The sequence below is a fragment of the Pelobates fuscus genome, chromosome 4 (assembly GCF_036172605.1).
Source record: "Pelobates fuscus isolate aPelFus1 chromosome 4, aPelFus1.pri, whole genome shotgun sequence".
NCBI lineage: Eukaryota > Metazoa > Chordata > Amphibia > Anura > Pelobatidae > Pelobates > Pelobates fuscus.
The window spans coordinates 99,775,761-99,792,843 of record NC_086320.1 but is presented as its reverse complement, the minus strand read 5'-3'; the positions used below and the strand labels follow the sequence as shown (position 1 = coordinate 99,792,843).

General features: G+C 38.9%; 1 protein-coding gene across 1 annotated transcript in view; it reads right to left on the bottom strand.

Annotated features, from left to right (window-relative positions):
* The window catches only part of PRKDC (protein kinase, DNA-activated, catalytic subunit), a 167,699-nt gene that overhangs the window by 80,808 nt on the left and 69,808 nt on the right, over positions 1-17,083 (bottom strand). The window contains exons 26-36 of the mRNA XM_063451401.1: positions 16,635-16,742; positions 15,294-15,520; positions 12,782-12,876; positions 11,352-11,451; positions 10,833-10,966; positions 7,731-7,985; positions 7,179-7,405; positions 4,469-4,677; positions 3,970-4,102; positions 2,714-2,872; positions 996-1,199 (exon numbers count right to left, since the gene is read on the bottom strand). Coding sequence (XP_063307471.1) covers positions 996-1,199; positions 2,714-2,872; positions 3,970-4,102; positions 4,469-4,677; positions 7,179-7,405; positions 7,731-7,985; positions 10,833-10,966; positions 11,352-11,451; positions 12,782-12,876; positions 15,294-15,520; positions 16,635-16,742 — 1,851 coding nt within the window. The remainder of the gene's footprint in view (positions 1-995; positions 1,200-2,713; positions 2,873-3,969; positions 4,103-4,468; positions 4,678-7,178; positions 7,406-7,730; positions 7,986-10,832; positions 10,967-11,351; positions 11,452-12,781; positions 12,877-15,293; positions 15,521-16,634; positions 16,743-17,083) is intronic.

The following is a 17,083-nucleotide window of genomic DNA, read 5'->3' as shown; positions in this document are numbered from 1 at the left end:
GTGTTTCCATGATTTTACTTTTATAACCATACTATAATAAAGGAGTATACTATTTGTACAAACCCAAATAAAATACAAACTAAAAAAAAAAAAAAAAACTACCGTATGTTAAAGAGAAAACACACAGTATTTGTAATGCTTAATTAGGCTATGCACACTTTTCTTGATGACAGTGCATTAAACAAGCTGTTGTATAATAATTATTAAATATTGTTCAGAAAGATTAAAAAAATAAAAATAAAAGGTAAAAAAAAAAAAAGAAAAAAATTATCTTTATTATAATGCCAGGATATACTTCTCACTACAGCTGCTACTCCATCATAGAAGTAATTAGTTTTAAGGACGTCTGTCCAATCAGATGCTCACTGAGAATCATTGAGAACACACAGCACATTCACAGCTATTGCTGCGCTACGAAAACTCCAAGCTTCTCACAGAGAAGCACTAAATGCAATGCTTCTCTTTGAAAAGAATTAGACATGTTGGACGTCATCATGCTGTGCATGATGATACTAAACGTGAAGATCATCAAAAACAGAAAGCCTTAACAATGGAGTGCACCAAGAGGAGTGTTTAGGCAACATTTATAAATTTGATATGTTTTACATCATTATACAAAATGGGCATCATCTTTTGACCAAAACCGCTACATTAAAATGTAACGGCTTTGTAGCTAGGATTGTTAAACTTTGATATGATTTTATATCTGTATGTCATTTCATATATATATATATATAGCACTGCTGACCATAGCTGCAATGTACAATCAAATGATAATAAACCCAAAATGATATATGCCATACAGGGGAGAGTTCAGTAACCAGAAAAGAGAAACCTTGAGATGCATGATAGAGGTGTGTGGATTTCTACATTTCATTTGAGATTTAACACCTCACAAATACTTAGTTGCTAAATATAAGGATAAGCACACAGGGTTAAAATTCCTGGGATGCGACAGTACCCCATAGCTTAGTTCAATGTATTAGCTATAGTACCATTTTGGGGTTTTCCACAGCAGATTTCAGAAGCTGAAGTACAACAGTATCCAAGTTGTTCAGAAGTTCTGTGTTTATGGTTTCAGAAAACAAACTGTAGAAATATTCTCCATGAGAAAAGTTGATGAAATTTTTCTGTGATGCTCCAGACAAGGGCACAGACAAAATAACGGTATTGAGCAGAAGGCTAACAAGTTCCTCACACTGTTTAAAAAGAAATAGTGATTGTTAATCCATTCTACGAAAAAAAACAAAGAAATGCATCTTCCTATTATGCAAAACAGTAATAGTTTTAGTAATAGTAAAAGCAAAAGCAGTGTGTGGGGAAAAACGGACATACTATTTGTTTAACTCCTACTTCTGTGCATAATTTGTCATTTTTTTTCCCTAAGAGATCATTTTAAAGTCGTGTAAATATAGGCACTACATTTTCATGCTTCATCTAACGTCTTGCCACAATACTAATTAGGTAGACATGCTTAATTAAATGACAAGTGTCCCCTCACAACTATGTTTTAATAGAATAATACATTCAGCAAGTTTTGAAAATAAAAAGATATTTGTAATGAAGTATATGTAAAGAAAGTGTGAAAAATGAATCCCTGCCTTTATTATATGCCAGGATCCTTTAGCCATATACATCATTCAGGAACATTCAGCCATATACATACACCATTAGTCGGAAAGTGTTTGAAAACCGACAATTAGTCTATATAGTCTTCCCTGTGTCACTCCATGCACAGAAGCAGGAAAGACCACACAGACAGTCCGTGTCACTGTCTGATTCAAGGTGTGTGTATATGACTAAGGGATTCTGTGATATACTAAAAGCAGGGATGAGGTTTTCACATTTTGTTTACATATACGGATATACGGAAAGGATTGTTATTTAAAAAAAAAATATTTTGAGGTGTCCGTTGTCCTTTAAGAGAACATTCTGCATACCAACATAAATAAAGTTCATTTCACCATGCTGTGTTTATTTCCCTGCTCAAATCTCTTTAATTTTGCTTTGCAGCATAACCTTGTAGATCTAACCAAGCAACGCATGGCCACACAGCAACTCACTTATGAGCCACTCAGAAAAAAAATTATTAGTGGGGGGAAAAAATAATGCAGGTAAATCATTTGTGGCATGTACAGGCGATGTCTTTTTTAGAAATAAACAGTACATAAACTGTAAACTAGCTTTGTATGTACATATGCATATTGCTTTCCATTTGTAATATCCATTAAAGGGACGCTAGTCATCAGAATAACTACAGCTTAATGTAGTTGTTCTGGTGAGTATTATCATTGTGTACACACATTTGTTAATGCAAACACTGTCTTTTCAGAGAAAAGGCAGTGTTTACATTGCTCCCTATGGACACCTATGGACACCTCCAAGTGCCCACTCCTCAGATGGCCACAGGAGGTGCTTTCTGGGGCAGTGCTGCACAGTAGGCATCACTGCCATTCAGCAAAGCCCTATGGGAAAGCATTGGAATGGCTGAAAATTGGAATTTCTTATGATGACACCAAGGAGGTGGATCGGGGAAGGGCCAGCGTCCGTGGATCCGCACGGCACTGGAAATAAGGTGAGTTTTAACATTTTCTAAAACAAACGTATTCCTGACCCTGTAATGTTTACTACACCATTTACGTGGCTTGCCTCCCTTTACCCTCTTAGAAAATGTGTTCCTTAATTTTTTACATTAAGTAATGGGAATACAGACCTGTCCACCAAAATTAAAAGCCAGTTGTAAAAGTCCCTCAGCAAGACGTTTGCCATTAATGTCTAAAGAAGGAAGAGATTTTCTTTCATCAGCAGGAGCAATGCCTTTATAAACAACCGAAAGTAGCTTTGGTCCAACAGTAAAGTGAAGACCTGCAATCTAAAACAAGAAAAACATAAATTTCTTTATATTAGGTATAAATTGAAATAACATGTGTGCAACTTTGCTGCTGGCTCTTGGTAAAAAAGAAGAATAAATATACATGTGAAGTGTGAAGTATGCATGTTTAGGCACATGCAGTCTTTTAAACATGTCAATTTGCACCTGTAGCTGGAAATTCTGGGGAAAATATGGATTTTTCACAATTACTTTTTCCCAAAGCAGCCTGCAGGTGCCTCTTTTGTGCGAATAAAGTGAAATTAACAGAGCACAAGACAAACACTTCTAAAGTAAACAAACTGGGGCTGTCACATCTGAAAATGAAAACATTTTTTCATGTTGGCTGTATGAGCGACAGCATTGGGAGGTGTGGTTAGGGATAGATAAATGGAATTAAAGTGATTCAGCTCCTAAAAGGCAAAGAACAGAGCAGTGTATTTCTTGCATGATATATATACTAAAACTGCTTCACTAAGCTACAGTTGCTTTGGTGGTCGGAATATGCCTTTAACCCCTTAAGGACCAAACTTCTGGAATAAAAGGGAATTATGACATGTCACACATGTCATGTGTCCTTAAGGGGTTAAAGGAAAACTTTAAAGAGAAACATTTAAATTTATTTTAACCGCAGACTATAAGTGTCTAATGATTTAAATTATAGAGACTCTTTAAAAAATTATCTTGAAGAAGAAAAAACACCATTAAAAATGTACCTGTAAAACAGTGCCAGGACAGTCTCGCCTCTCAGCAATTGCTTCATTTCCTGAGATTAGTATTCTTGATGATCTCTGAACAAACCAATGCTTCTCATAAAGTGCTATGCTCTGCTAATCTCAGACTGAAGCACTGAATGCAATGTTTCTCTATAAGAAGCATTAGCTGCATTCAGGAATCATTATATGATGTCTTAAGGAAGAAGTGCCTCTTGTGGCCGTCCTTCTGACAGCCACTAGAAGTGTGTTCTCTGGCAAATGTAAATATAACCTCTTCTAAAATATAGTGGTTTCAGAAGTCAGAGTGTCTTTTTTCTTTTTTTTTTTTTGACAGCAATAAAAAAAAACCTACTGCACTTTTTTGGTAACAGCACATTTTCTTACCTGAGTTTGCAGAGTAGAATTCAGTAACTGCACCCTGTGAAGCTGTTGGCAAGTAGCGAGAGTGGCACTCAACATACCACGGTCATGTCTGGTACTTGGATCATATATATCAACAGAGCAAAGGTCTTCAATGCTATGATAAACACAAACACACAAGTTATTAATTCATATGATAGGTGACTACACTGCATATAACGATATGCATATTTGTTGATTAAAGAGTCCAAACAACTTTGCTTAAGCGTCAGAGAAAATTCAACAATAACATTATTTCAATATGGCATTTATATTGCCGAAAATGTAATTATAATAAATTAAGAATACCAACTAATGAAGCAGAAGTGACTCGTTGTTCTATATTTGTACATACAGATTTAAAAAATAAAGTTATTTAGATTTCAATTCTCTATGGAAATTCACAAGCACGAGAAATTACATATAACTAAATAAAATCACAGCGAAAACATTTAAAGTGTGCATTTGAATGCAAATTTTATACCTCTGAGTGGTTATCCTATTCCGCAGGAAAGGCACCAAGTCATTTATGTAAGGTGTTTTCGCAAGTGCTTTCATCAGACGTACACAAATATCAGGTAGATTCTTCATCACTTCAACATCTGCTGTATTAAAACCAATGCTGGAGGGATTGCACACAGTGATTGCTGCCAGCTCCCACATACTGTCATTAAGCAGCTCACTTTCAAGAACCTATTGATAGAGATAAACATAGAATGTGACGGCAGATAAGATCCATTCAGCCTATCTAGTATACCCAATTTTCTAAATACTTTCATTAGTCCCTGACTTTATCTTAAGTCTAGGATAGCCTTATGCCTATCCCACGCATGCTTAAACTCCCTCAATCTGTTAACCTCTACCACTTCAACTGGAAGGCTATTCCATGCTTCCACTACGATCTCTGTAATGTAATACTTCCTGAAACCTATTTTTTTTTTTTTTTTTTGTCAATCTTTGTTTTATTGAGGCATATGTTAAATGGGATACAGAATAGAATGAGGGGGATGCACATTTTCATACAGATTGGGGTCACGCTAACATAATGCAACCTCTCCTGTGAGTATCTGCCTCTTTTTATATTTTTGTAACGTTCTATAATATCACTACTAAGTTCAGCATACATTTAGTAAATAGTTAAACACGTGTGAGTCAACATGTGGGTTGTAACAGGGACAGCAATGCTTGTTTTACATAAGTGTGGCATTACCGTATCACGTCAGTCCACCGTTTGGATATACTATATGTGGCTATCATTCGTGTTAGCTTGGTGGACTAGCTATGTGTAGAATAAGGCTGGTCGCTCCTAAGGTTACCGGAATGTGGCTCGTGTGTAGTGTGCCATACTAAAGAGTGGCATAATAGCGTAGAGTATGATACGGTAGAGTGGAGCGTTACTGTGGTATCTGGAAAACAAAAGTGTAACATTGTGCTGTTTAAATTTCTTGCAGGCTGAGCTTAAAGAAAAAAAAAAAAAAAAAACAACTAATAGGCTAGACTAGCATGTTTATAACAACATCGGCTGAGTAGGAATATGTAAGCTAACAGAGCTAGACAGAAGCATGTTTGTGATATTAAGTGAAGACACGCTGAAAGCAAAGCAAAAATCAAACAAGCAAATACCACCAATGGGCCGCAACTTGGATTAGTCCTTAAGGTAATGGGTGGGGGGGAGGACGACTGTAGAGTAACAGGGAGCCAAGACTGGGCCCAAAGTCCCGTGTTCATCCGATGCCTTTAGCTCGCTGGTCAGGCTGGGGTAGGTGTTCTGAGTCCGCTATGTTGGTCCCTTCGGTTAGGGGAGCCCCCCCTGTGGCAGTAGGTTGCGGGCATGTGGTGGCCGCCTGCCGGCCCCAGGCCTTTGCGAAGGCCTGCACCTTCAATCCACCAACTCGGTAGCTCTGTGAGGCCGGGTTGATCCTCAGTCGGGCGCCGTGAAGAGCTTGGATGTTTCGCCTCCGCCTGCGGTGGCCTGCTCTCCGGCGGTGTGGTCGGTGCCTGGGAGGGTTGCTCCGATTGGTCTTCGGCCCGGGAAGGCTTTTGGGACGGCCATTGCCAGTTGCCGTTTTATTATACAGGGGGTTCTGGGTGGTCGTGTGTTTCATGTTAGTCCCTGTACTCAGTCCCCTTTGGGGGTGGTCTGAGAGGTATTCTCGCTTGGTCGCCCTCGTTGGTGGGCTATGAATACGTGGGTTGGGGATGCGGGGGGAGCTAATGCCCTGTGGGGTCCCCCTCTCCCTCTCACCCGCTTGTAGTTGTGTGCTCTTCTGCTCCCCAGTAGCTGTCCTCATACGTTCCTCCAGCTTCTCCCAGAATCGGGTGAAGAGTTTGTCAATGCGCTGTAGTATGTCATCCTGTGCGGTGCTTTCATCAGGCCTGGATTGTTGCATGTTATTGACGGTGAGTGTGTCCGCCATGTTGTGAGTGCTCTCTGGGCGGCAAACAACCATAGGCTTAGCTGTCAGCCGGCTGTGCGGTAGGCGAGGTTTGCTGATGTAGACCGAGATAACCCCCGTCGGTCCAAAGGGGGGGGGGGGTAAGTGTTCCCTGAGGTGTCCAGCCGCGGCTAGTGTGTCCGGGGAGCGGCCGTCTCCCCGGGCCTCTTCCACGTGTAGGCCGCGAACCTCGTTTCAGCAGCGATGTGGTCGGGAAAGGCACCGTCCGATGCAGCAGCCTCTCCCGGTTTATGTGGGATAGGTTGCGGTACTCGATTGTCGCTTTTTGGGGCTGGATCACCCCGGATTGTGTCCCCAGGCGCCGGAGCACCAGTCGGGCACGTCTGGTCTGCTAAGCGGTTAGGCTCCGCCCCCCTGAAACCTATTTTTAAACCTTTGCCCCTCTAATTTAAGACAAAATAAGTGAGAGATGTAGGAGTAGGGAACAAAATAAGACATAAATATAAATTATATCAACATCAAAAAATTTAAATAAATTGTTTAAAGAAATGTATGCTTTTCTTAATTACTTTTATTCACATAGGAATAGGTGGCATGACATAGGTGAGCATGAGAATGGGCTTGTGGTTAAGTGGTATGGTGTGTGAGATGAACAGGCAAGGAAGCAGGGTTATAGTGGTAAAGAGCAAGTGGCAAGTGTCTCAAGTGTTAAAAAATAGCATATAAAAGAGAGAGGGATGCATTAGCACCACTTGCAAAAATACACATACAGAAATATATATAAACAAAACTGCTCACCTTCCAGAAATCTTGTTGGCAATTTTCCATTATCATTGTAACAAATTCTATAAGCCGCACTATTATAGTACATTTGCTATAGTTGTACTCTTCTCTCTCTTGTGGACTAAACACATTCACTTTAAAGTCTGTTTCAAAGCATTTTTGTGCTGCCATGACATCCTCCTTGGAGAGATAACTGATGAAGAATTGTGAAGATCTCAGGAAGGAGGTTTTCCCAGATGGATCTAGGGACAGAAGAATAGTATATAGATAGTTAAAGAAGAGTAGTATAGTAGTTGATGGTTTAAGCATATCTCAACGTTTGAGTCCCAACTTTTTTCAAGACCAAGTTGTGAATGAAAAGTCGACAGATAAACTTACTTTTTATTGCAATATGTGATTAAAGCAATTAAAGTGCTCTATTTCTTTGTATCCAGGACAGATATAAATATATATACACATATACACACACACACACACACACATATATATATATATATATATATATATATATATATATACACACACACACAGGTCTAAACACATACCCCCACCCCTCAAGAATCTTACCAAATATAATATTTGGTTTCACAATGCGCATCCCGATAAATGTATTGTAACAGTCCAGAGCTGCAAGGAACATGTCCATCCACCGAATAACAGCTCTCAAGCAGAAGGACTCTTTTAGTTCTTTTAGAGTTGGAAAATGCAGTATCCCCGACCTTATCTCATCAACACTGCCTGCACCTTCAATCCTACTGATTAGGAAGAGAAAACCATGCTTCTTTATATTTTCTTCCAGCCACGCAGAAAGCGGTCTGCTACCTGCAAGTAATAGGGGACAAAAATAAACAAACAAACAACAAAAAAGGTTTAGTGAGAATCCTGTGAAGGTTTTCTACCGACTTATATATAAGACAGCATTAACCCACTATACTCAGTTAATAAATTGTTAAATTAGATACTTTATGGTCCTTACAATAGGTGAAAATAATAAAAATATTTATCATTCAGACTTCTCACTGTGTACTTAAAGGGATCCTATAGTGCAAGGAAAACAAACCCATTTTCCTGGCAGTATAGGTCCCTACAGTGCTCCCCTCCATCGCGACCCCCCCTTCAGCCACTTACCTAAATCCAGCACTGTTGTCCCTCGGCACTGGGTCAGGCTCCGCCCACGCTCTTTCCTTGCCAATGTCAGCTGGCGGGGGAGACCTAATGCACATGCGTGGCAATGGCTGCACGCGCATTAGACCTCCCCACAGGAAAGCATTGTTCAATGCTTTCCTATGGGGAAAATATGACACTGGAGGTCCGTGAGGATGCCCAGCGTCAGATAATGGACCAAAAGTCTGTTTGGATTCCAGAAGCGCCCCCAGTGGCTGTCTAGTACACAGTCACTGAGGGCAGACTTAGAGCTGCAATGTTTCACATTGCAGCAATTAGTGCAAAAGGGAGAAAGCACCCAGACCACTTCAATTAACTGAAGTGGTCTGGGTGCCTATAGTGTTCCTGTAAGGCAAAACAGACAAAAAGAGACTGTAATAATATCAGTTTCATTACTTGTATAACCTTAAACTAAGAATGTTTTAAGATTATATTTAAATGACAAAATATTACTTTATTATTTTATGAACAAAAATATTTTTATGGTGGTGATATTTTTTTGTTTAATTTTTAAATTAGGTTGAATTGCTCATATATGCTTTAATACAGGGGCTAGTTTAAACAGTTTGCCTTCTTAAAAAGACACTCCAAGCACCAAAACAACTTTAACTTAGTTATGGTGTATAGATCATTCCCCTACAGTCCAAACGGTGTGAATCACAGACGGGGAGGAGTGGCTACAGCTGCATAAACAGAAGTGATTACATTTCCAAAAGATAAAGAGTTAAGCAGCGAGAATGCAGGGGCATGATCTATACACCAAAACTGATTCATTCAGTTAAAGTTGCTTTGGTACTTCATGTCTCTTAAAAATGTTGGTCCTGTAAACATTTGTAATAGTTTGAATCATTTGTCATTATCCCCAAATTAAAATTGTTTAATTGTAAAGTGCTGCAGAATATGTTGGTGCTGTATAAATGTCACAAATAACAATAAATTAGAGACGTACCGATTTAGAGTGTTTCTACTTTATTGTCATTCACTCAATCCCAGAAGATTGGAAGTTAGCGAATGTTGTGCCCATTCACAAGAAAGGTAATAGGGAGGAGTCAGGCAACTATAGGCCAGTAAGCCTTACTTTAGTAGTGGGGAAAGTGATGGAAACCATGTTAAAGGATAGGATTGTTGAATATCTAAAAACACATGGATTTCAAGATCAGAGACAACATGGGCTTACTTCAGGGAGATCATGCCAAACTAATCTTATTGACTTTTTTGATTGGGTAACTAAAATTCTAGATCAGGGTGGTGCAGTAGACATTGCTTACCTAGATTTCAGTAAGGCTTTTGACACTGTTGCACATAGAAGGCTTATCAATAAACTGCAATCTTTGAGTTTGGATTCCAATATTGTTGAATGGGTAAGGCAGTGGCTGAGTGACAGGCAGCAGAGGGTTGTAGTCAATGGAGTATATTCGAAGCTTGGGCTTGTCACCAGTGGGGTACCTCAGGCATCTGTACTTGGACCCATTCTCTTTAATATTTTTATTAGTGATATTACAGAATGTCTTGATGGTACGGTATGTCTTTTTGCTGATGATACCAAGATATGTAACAGGGTTGATGTTCCAGGAGGGATAAGCCAAATGGCAAATGATTTAGGTAAACTAGAAAAATGGTCAGAGTTGTGGCATTTGACATTTAATGTGGATACGTGCAAGATAATGCATCTTGGACGTAAAAACCCAAGGGCAGAGTACAGAATATTTGATAGAGTCCTAACCTCAACATATGAGGAAAGGGATTTAGGGGTGATTATTTCTGATGACTTAAAGGTAGGCAGACAATGTAATAGAGCAGCAGGAAATGCTAGCAGAATGCTTGGTTGTATAGAGAGAGGTATTAGCAGTAGAAAGAGGGAAGTGCTCATGCCATTGTACAGAACACTGGTGAGACCTCACTTGGAGTATTGTACACAGTACTGGAGACCGTATCTTCAGAAGGATATTGATGCCTTAGAGAGAGTTCAGAGAAAGGCTACTAAACTGGTTCATGGATGGCAGGATAAAACTGACCAGGAAAGGTTAAAGGATCTTAGCATGTATATCTTGGAGGAAAGACGAGACAGGGGGGATATGATAGAAACATTTAAATACATAAAGGGAATCAACACAGTAAAAGAGGAGACTATATTTAAAAGAAGAAAAACAACCACAACAAGAGGACATAGTCTTAAATTAGAGGGACAAAGGTTTAAAAATAATATCAGGAAGTATTACTGAGAGGGTAGTGGATGCATGGAATAGCCTTCCAGCTGAAGTGGTAGATGTTAACACAGTAAAGGAGTTTAAGCATGCGTGGGATAGGCATAAGGCTATCCTAACTATAAGATAAGGCCAGGGACTAATGAAAGTATTTAGAAAATTGGGCAGACTAGATGGGCCGAATGGTTCTTATCTGCCGTCACATTCTATGTTTCTATGTTTCTATATTAACATTTCATCACGTTCAATCATTGCACCATAATTACAAAAAAGGGGAGCCAATAAGATTTCAAATGTATACCTGGTAACAAAGGCACAAATTCAAAAAATAGCTGCATGGCCTTGTGTCTGCATTCAGTTTGAGGCTGCCCACACTGTTCTAAAAGCCACAAGACAACATTCTGTAGACAAACTGACGAGCCTTCCTTAAAACCTCTAAATCGAGAGAGAGAAGAACAATTGAATGTATTTCAAACTGAGATGAGCAGAATTGATAAACAGTACTTTAGATACACTTTATTCTAAGGTTGCTTAAAGAACACAGACTAAATGTGCTTCATGACATAAAGAGTAATAAAAATCAATATTCTTTTTCAAAAAATACAAAAAAACACTCATTTTTAAAAAGCTTAATGCATAAACAGGACAATTCATAGAACCTTGGTAAAAAAAAAAAATATTGGTTGTTTATGCATGCAAACAAAATGAATTGGATATAAATTAAGTATATCAAACGTGTAATATATGGGACCAGAAAACTCCCCACTAATGTAAATTTTCAAAATAAAATACACAACTATTTTTAGTTATTATTATCAACCTTGGTGCACGCCGTCTAGATTGCTTGTTAAGAGAAGGAGCCTTGCGGATAATTATTCGTTTCAGGTGATCAATGGCATCGCTGCACTGTTGAACCGTTCCTTTAAAACAAGAAAAGTGCAGAGCATTAAATAGTACAGGAGGTGCAGTCAAAAAGACCCTGAGATGGCAGAAGATCAGGTTTATATATGGGTTGGTTTCAACAGCACATCATGAACAAAGCTCATTGTGTTTGTAAAAAATGCAAGTTATCAATACATAACCCGTTTTATGGGATATAGATATAATATATGTCAAAGGAATGGAGGTCACTAAAGGTTTTACAATCTAAAAAATATATATTTAATGAAAGTTGGAAACGTTGACTCACTTTTCTTTCATTGGCTGGACAGTTACAGTTTGGGATAACTAGTTTTGGCGTTTAGATTAGAGCAATGACCACAAAGTGAGTTGTTTCCTACCAGTATTGTCCTGACTTTTACATGGGATTCTCTCTTAGAGTGTGTTTATATATTTAAATGGTTTTGTCACTTTGATTTATTGATTGTTTATTTGCTTTATTGGTTGCCATGCTCATTTATTGAGCTCCTGAGGAGGTCTACCAAGGGGCATAACTCTGCAGGCCTTTGTTGAAACTCTACTTTATTGTGTCTATACAACATGGTGAACCAAACTATACTGCTTGTTGGATTGCTCAGAACTCTTTGGTATATTGATCCTGAGGATTGAGACCTGTCACTCCATGTCTATATTACACCAGCAAACACAATAAGATTCACTAGAGGAATATCACAACTACTGTCAATATGCTGTAGCTGCTGTGAAGGAAACCAGGAAAACCACCTTGAGTAGGATTCTTCCACTCTCTCATTACGCAGCTGTCAGCCTCAAGCCACATCAAATTGTGCAATGGACACATTGACTTCAGCTGTAGTAATCTGAATCTGTTTCCTAGAATGTGGTGTTTTTTATTAAGCATCAGCTATAAAACTGGGATTCTCATACACCTGTTCTTTAATACCACTATGTCAATTTGGCTAGAAGTATGCATATATGTCTGCTAAAACTTCAAGTACATGTGAGAGTTATAAATTGTTGATTAAGGAAAAAAAACAGTAGGTCTGCCTTGGACATATATTCTCTCATTAAATTGTGCCATGGTTCAAAAAAGGTTGGGAGCCATTGGTCTATGTCAACAATCAAATGTACAGTGAGCAAAAAGGACAATGAAAAGATGTTTTTTAATCAATTAGTTGCCAATTTTGTAACCATCATGTATAGATGAAAATTTTTAAAATTTGGATTTGGTGAAATTCACAGAGAGATTTATCACTCACACATTCGCCCTTCAGTGTCACATGCTGAATATGTAATATAGTACTAAAGAATAAACAGTAATAAAGAACTCAAAAATATAAAAATAAATCTTACCTAAGGATTTTTCATCTGAATGTGACAGCGCCAGGCTTTCAAAATATACAACCAATGCCTCAAATACAAAGTTTTCAACCAATGCCTCCTCTTCTCTAGAAACATAAAACAATTGATCTTATTTTTGTATTTAAATTGATTACTTAAAGAAAATATTGTTCTTTTATACATCTCCCTTCCAAACAAGGTAAGAAATTTCAGCTGGTCTGATGTCAACCTTGGTACCCAAGAACACCCTTGTTTCACGAAATAGGACAGTGATGGCTATCACTTAGTATACCAGCATTGCTTCAAAACAAAGACCAAATAGGTTTTTGTTTTTAGTTATTTTTTTTTTTTTTTTTAATTCTTTATTTTTGTAGTGCATATAGTAGTCACAGGCATACATATGGTACCCCAACGGCATTCCATATGCAGGTTTCAAGACATTAGTTACAGTAGGGGGTAAATAGACAGTGCACTTTTTTGATATTTGTAGTATGCATGGATAACATGTGTATAAAACAGGCTTAAACGACAGGTATATAAATCGAGCTGAAAAAACAGGCTTGTAAATCAGGCATAGAAAACAGGTTGTGAAATCAAGCTTTTAAATCAGGCTATTCAGACCGGCTATTCAGTCTGGCTATTGACTCAGGCTATTAAATCAGGTTAACAATTCTGGCTAGTAAATCAGGTGTATAGAATATATACAGGCAAGTCCCTAGACCTGTGGTTATAGAGGAGCCGAGGATATGATCCCTGTGAGCAACCATAAGGGCTTAACCAAGCTAATTTAGCCACCTCAAAACAGTGAACCCCTTGTATTAGGCTACACATCGATTATGTGAGGAATCAGTATTGATTAAACAGTGCACCGGGTAGTATATATTTGCACATATCACATTATAAAGGTGCTGCGCAGAGACACGTTAGGGGTGCGTTATAGGCAACTGAATCAACGATATCTGCATGAGAGAGTCTCGGTGCGAGTGTGTAGGGCTTGTGTACCCATCTCTCGACCTGCCTGCGTCTCGATGGTGTGTCCAGCATGGCGATGATCTGCCAGTCCATGGCTCTCCCGTTTGGTGAGTGGGTGCCTAGGCCCAGTCTGCAGGGGGGGAGGTCATGGGGTGGCTCCATGGGCTTCTCCTGTGGGTTGTGGGCCGACGGTAGTGCGCTGGTGTGTGTTACCTCCCTGTTGCTGTGGATAGTGCATCCACCGTCAGCTTGTTTTCTCTGCCGGCAGCTTTGTTTCCGCCGCTTTCCCCTCTGCATCACCGTCAGGTTAGTGTAGGGTATTCTGAGCAGTAGTGTGCAAAAGCCGTCGAGCCCAGTGCAGCTGTTGTAGGGCCTGCTGGGGCAGTGTGCAATAAAGATAGGCCCCGTGTCGCTGAGTCCGGTGCGGTCGCCATCTTGTGAGGCACCATTCCTGCGCTTGTGTGGCTCCGCTTAGTTTTGCACGGCTGCCCGGTTTGGAGCTGGGTTCGCCGTCTCTCCGTGTACCCCGCCGGGTTGTTGGAGCCTCCCTGTTTGTTGGGAGCGGGAGATGGGAGCTGATCTTCTCTTTACCGTTGGTACACCTGGCGTCCGCCATTTTAAGTGTGGCAGGCTGGTTCCCTGGCCTCAGTTGCCGCGTCGCGGTCAATGCCACAGGGTGAGGACCGGGATCACCCCCCCCGGTCCAGTGGGGGGGGAAACGGGGCCGGACCCGCTTCGATCTGCACCCGTGGCTGGATTCCGCGGCGCAGGATAGTGGGGCAGCGGCCGTCTGTCCCACTCACCGCAGGAGAAGGCCCTGGTCGGGGCAACATGCTTTTCTCCACCCGGGGGACTGAAGCACGGTAAGCCAGCCTCTCCCCGGGTCCAGCAGTCTCTCAGCTTCGGGTAGCTGCTCTGGCGGTCTGATTTTTAGGCGGTTATACTCGGATTTATAGGTTATATATCGTAGTTTTGCAGGAGCTGCTCAGGCATGCGACCTTCCAGCTCGGCGGTCCGGCCCCGCCCCCTTTAGTTATTATTTTTAACCTAATTCAGAATATCAAATAAAATCTCAAAAGTATACGAATTCTTGTGTTATTAAAACATCACCGGTTCACTCATTTTTCTGAGGAGATCCTTACAACCTGCAGTTAATTAGATTATTAGATCTCAAATCTATACTATGAAATGTAGATCATAAAGCTTTATTAAATTTAAGAGAACACAGTTTTATGCTAAAATATATTTTAAAACCATGTTAGAAAGAATTTAAAAATAAATTAAACATAGCAAGAAACATAGCAAATGCAAAAAAAAAAAGCCAAACAAAACTCATTTCCCCCTTAAAGAAATTGTATAGCTAAATCTGTCTAGATGGCGAGTATTCGGCAAAATAGGCATTGTGGTTTCAATATACAAACTAAAACAATATTAAATGATAACATTCAGCATAAATATATTTTTTTCGTTAAAAACAAATGTACCTACATACACTCTCAAAGAATAAATTATCTCTGTTAAAATATCCACATGCATGTACTAGAAATCATACCTAAATTCTTTGTATATGTTGTTAAAGGCAAGAGCTGCCCCCAATCTTTTAAATGCATTAGGATGAAGGGCCAGGCTGTAGAGTCGTTTAAACAGTGAAGTTGTATTTGCAGGGCTCCGCTCTTGCTGTTGAGGAGTTGTCTGCTTTATGGACCATTTCAGAAACTCTTGAACACACTGGCCACAAAAGTCTCTGAGCGTGCTGTCAACTGGATCTATTATTCCATCCTTAAACCAAAACACATGTTTACGTATACTTGGGTTGGGACATTGGGGGACATTATGTAGAAAAATTAAAAAATGACTTTCACATAATCAAACAAAACATAAGCATGAGTGATGTTTTACGTTTAACCATAAGGGTCTTCCGTCAATCACATCATCAAAAGACCAACATTTAGGAGGTTTTGTGCTAAACACATGGGGAGAAATAGGTTATAACACTAGTATTTTAAACCCAACACTCTCGGAAAGTACAATAACCTATTGGGTTACAAAGATTAACTTGAATTTTACATTTTGATTTTTACTGGCAGATTAACACAATTGGAAAAGCCCAATCTAAAAAGAAAACTAATTTGATACTGAAACCAGCTACATTCTGTGGAATATTGCTCTAGAGAAGTAAGTGATGTCAGACAATAGGATGTGTGGCCATAATCTTTGAAACCTGGATAAAGGTGCCAAAGTAGATCTGAAACGTGGACCTGGATGAGGAATTATTTTATTGCAAACATGAGATTTAAGTTGGAAGTCATATTTTGGACAGTACCAAACATACAGAGAAATTTAGATATATTAGAGGTTTAGAAATACAATTATTTAGTATTAATTAAATTAAATACTTTGTAAAGACAGTGAACAAACTAAATACAATTGTTATTTTTTCCCCATTGTATCAGGAATTGTGAAAACTGACAAGCAAATTGCAAATTGTAAGCTTAGCTAAGGTGGAGAATGTATCATATATACATGGCTTGACTTAAAAGGTTGTCTAGAACAAAATGCATTAAAAATTAAATTAAAAAAACAACATTGATATAAATCAACGTGAAAATAAGTGTTTTTGGTGCCTGACAGGCAGTTCTGGTGGGTTGTCTTATAGTTAAAGCAATTTTCACAAAATCACTGCCATTAAAAGCCATTCATAGAAGTGAGAATGGGCTAAGTGAACTATGAGCACCATGAGCAGTAAGTGATTATGGTGCTTAGACTGACCCCTTAAAATTCCCTTTATGATTCTGCACAATTTCTAGCTTAGACATTAAACACAAAAAGTGTGTGGCTGTATATTGCATTTCACAGTAAACAAACAAACAAATAAGAAGACATTGTAACATACCAAAATAGCTTCTAACAAAGCAACCGTGTCCGGACTTTCAAATTTTTTGTTGTTCGTGAACCAATGTATGAGGCCCATGACAAGAGGTTCATACAATTGCCTTGTTACCTAGAAAGAAGGACAAATAGGTACCGTATATAGTATTTACAGCCTCCAGCTCTGAAGTCTAGCAGCATGGGTAGCTTACTGGTAAAGTACTAAGCATTATTTGAATTTAATCCAGTCTTATTCTGTAGAATAGTATTTTTCAGACAAAAGGCACATGCTATATCCACCTTAATTTTAAGGTAGATATATTATCTGCTTGGCTGTAAATATATATATATATATATATATATATATATATATATATATATATCGTATATATATATATATATATATTTTATTGATTGTGCAAATAATTGCCACTTTTATTTAAAAAAAATCTGATTTCATGTATTGCTGCAAGT